Genomic DNA, 3,330 nt, shown 5'->3' on the forward strand with positions numbered 1-3,330 from the left:
CCTATAACCCTGCATTTCCCACGGCCAATTCACCTAGGCTGCACATCCCTGGGCACTATGGGCAATTTACCATTGCTAACTCACCTAACTTGCACATCTTAAACTGTGGGAAGAAACTGGAGCAGCTGGAGGAAACCCAACAGGGGACTCATATTTACGTCTCTGGGTCTCAGCTGTTTTCAGCTTTCCACCATTTACCAGGTCCCTTGTCCTATCCTTTTTGGCTCCAAGGCTGATGAATTCATACTTGCTTATATTGATTTCCATGTGCTTCAGCTTTTCTATCTACTGCAATTATTAACATCTCTTGGTAATTTTAGGCTTCTATCTGTAACTGCCCAGAGACATTTACTGTCAGGGTAACTCACCTGCACTGAGTACTGAGCCTTGGCACGGGCTGGGCAAGCTGTGCCTCTGGACTCCCTTCTTCTGCAAAGAAAAGGAATAAATTTAGTTTGTAAAAGATACATTGAGTTACAGACACAGAGTACGCTGTGGTAAAGACATAAGGAGTCAGCAAAGAGATATAGCCAGATTAAGTGAGTGGACAAGAAGTCGTCAGATGGAGTATAATGTGAAAATTGTGAAGTTGTTCACTGTGCCAGGAAGAGTAAAAAAAGGAGCATTTTATTTTAATACAGAGAGTTTGCAAAACTCAGAGGCACAGAGGAATCTAGGTGTCTTGGTATATGATTCACAAAAGGCCAGCAAGTGATTAGAAAAGTAAATGGAATATTGTCATTTGTTATTAACAGAATTGAGTATAAAAGTAAAGAATATAGGAACAAGAACTGACAATTCAGCCTCTTGAGCCTGTTATGCCATTTAATACAATTGGGTCTGATCAAACACCTCAGTGTCTTTTACCACCTTCATTCCCATGTTCCTCTGTGACAGTGATTATTGATCAATCCCTGCTTTAAACATACTGAAAGACTACACTTCCACAATCCTCTGCGGTAGACAATTTCAAAGATTCAAAACCCTCTGAATAAAAATAGTTCTCCTCACGTTTGAGCTAAGAGACATTCCCCCTTATTTTTAAATTATGTCCTCTGGTTCTAGGCTTCCCCAGCCAGAGGAACATCTCACCTACACCTAGACTGTCCTTCCCTTGAAGTACTTGGCAAGTTTCAAATAAGATCGCCTCTCATTCTTCAAAGCTTTAGAGAATGCAAGTCCAGTTGACCCAGTCTCTCTTCATAGGACAGTTCTGCCATCCATGGAACAAGTCTGATGAACCTTCATTACACTTTCTCTGTGGAATTAATATCTTTCCTGAGACATGGAAATGAAAATTGCACACTGTACCCCAGGGGTGTGGTCTAAACAAGCTCCTGTATTTTGTGTTAGCAGTTACTGTGGAGAAGGAAATGGAAGCTAGGGAACTTGGGGAAATAAGAAATTATGTCTTGGAAAATTACAGAAGAAGAGGTTCTGATGGCTTTAAAATACATAAAGGTAGAATAATCCACAGGACCTGAACAGGTATATCCCAAAACGTTGTGGGAAGTTATGAAAGAGATTGCTGGGCCCTTTGCTGAGATATTTGCATCAACAGCCAAGGGTGAAGTGCTGGAAGACTGGAGGGTGGCTAATATAGTCCCATTATTTAAGAAAGGCGGTAAGGAAAAGTCTGGGAACTATAGACTGGTGAGTCTGATGCCACTGGTTGGTATGTTGTTGGAGGGAATCCTGGGGGACAGGATTTATATGTATTTGGAAAGGCAAGGACTGATTAGGGTAATCAACATGGCTTTGTGCATGGGAAATCATGTCTCACTAACTTAATTGAATTTTCTGAAAAGTTGACAAAGAAGATTAATGAAGGCAGAATTGTCTATATGGACTTCAGCAAAACGTTTTACAAGGTTCCGCGTTGTTGGCTGGTTTGTAAGGTTAGATAACTTGGAATCCAGGGGGAACTAGCCAACTGGACACAAAATTGGCTTGAAGGTAGGATGCAGAAGGTAATGGTAGAAGGATGTTTATCGGTGTGGAGGCCTGCGATCAGTGGTGTGCCACAAGGATCGGTGCAGGGTCCACTGCTTTTCGTATTTATATAATGATTTGGATATGAATATAGGAGGTACGGTTAGTACATTTGCAGATGCCATCAAAATTGATGGTTCAGTGGACACTGAAGAAGGTTACTTCTGAATATAACAGGACCTTGATCAGATGGGCTAATGGGCCGAGAAGTGGCACATGGATATTAAATTAGATAAATGTGAGATGTTGCATTTTGGTAAGGCCAACCAGGGCAGGACTTATACAGTTAATGGTAGGGGTCTCAGGAGAGTTGCTGAACAAACAGACCTCAAGGTACATGTGCATAATTTCTTAAAATGGAGTCGCAGGTAGACAGGGTAGCGAAGAAAACATTTGGCATGTTTGCTTGCCTTCATTGGTCAGAACATTGAGTAAAGGAGTTGGGATGTCATGTTGCTGTTGTACAGGACATTGGTGAGGCCACTTTTAGAATACTGCATTCAGTTCTGGTCTTCCTGCTATAGGAAAGATGTTATTAAACTTGAAAAGGTTCAGAAAAGATTTACAAGAACGTTGCCAGGGTTGGAAGGTTTGTGCTATAGGGAGAGGCTGAATACACTGGGTTTTTTTTTCTCTTGGAGCTTTGGAGGCTGAGGGGCAACCTTATAGAGGTTTATAAAATCACGAGGGGAATGGATAGGCTAAATAGACAAAGTCTTTTCCCTGGGGTGGGGGAGTCCAGAACTAAAGGGCATAGGTTTAAGGTGAGAGGGGGAAAATTTGAAAGGGACCTGAGGGGCAACGTTTTCACACAGAGGGTGGTGCGTGTATGGAACAAGCTGCCAGAGGAAGTTGTGGAGGCTGGTACAATTGCAACATTTAAAAGGCATAGGGTGTAGGTTTGCTCGCTGAGCTGTAGGTTTGATATCCAGACATTTCATTACCTGGCTAGGTAACATCATCAGTGGTGACCTCCAAGTGAAGCGAAGCTGTTGTCTCCTGCTTTCTATTTTGGTAAGGCCAACCAGGACACAAAATTGGCACTCCAACCACTATGCCATAAACAAACACATAGATTTAGATGCCATCTATCAACCCCTCAGAAAACGAACAGGAAATGACATCACCACAAACCCCAGGAACCCCAGTCGAAATGATGGGTTTTTTTTTATCCGTGTGTAGGGCTACGAGGGAGAGAGGGTTGTGTCTTTTTGTGGCTAGCTGGTGTTTGTGTATCCTGGTGGCTAACTTTCTTCCTGTTTGTCCTACGTAGTGTTTGTGGCAGTCCTTGCATGGAATTTTGTAGATGACGTTGGTTTTGTCCATGGGTTGTACTGG

The 3,330-nt window shown here is 42.5% G+C and overlaps 1 protein-coding gene across 6 annotated transcripts in view; it reads right to left on the bottom strand.

Moving 5' to 3' along the window:
- Positions 1 to 339: 339 nt before the first annotated feature.
- LOC122539703 (growth factor receptor-bound protein 7-like) overlaps positions 340 to 3,330 on the bottom strand; it is a 151,937-nt gene continuing 148,946 nt past the window's right edge. For all 6 annotated transcript variants that reach the window (XM_043674708.1, XM_043674707.1, XM_043674704.1 and 3 more), the window contains one exon: positions 340 to 429. In XM_043674708.1, coding sequence (XP_043530643.1) covers positions 355 to 429 — 75 coding nt within the window. In that variant the 3' untranslated portion in view covers positions 340 to 354. The remainder of the gene's footprint in view (positions 430 to 3,330) is intronic.

Source organism: Chiloscyllium plagiosum, chromosome 33 (genome assembly GCF_004010195.1).
Source record: "Chiloscyllium plagiosum isolate BGI_BamShark_2017 chromosome 33, ASM401019v2, whole genome shotgun sequence".
NCBI lineage: Eukaryota > Metazoa > Chordata > Chondrichthyes > Orectolobiformes > Hemiscylliidae > Chiloscyllium > Chiloscyllium plagiosum.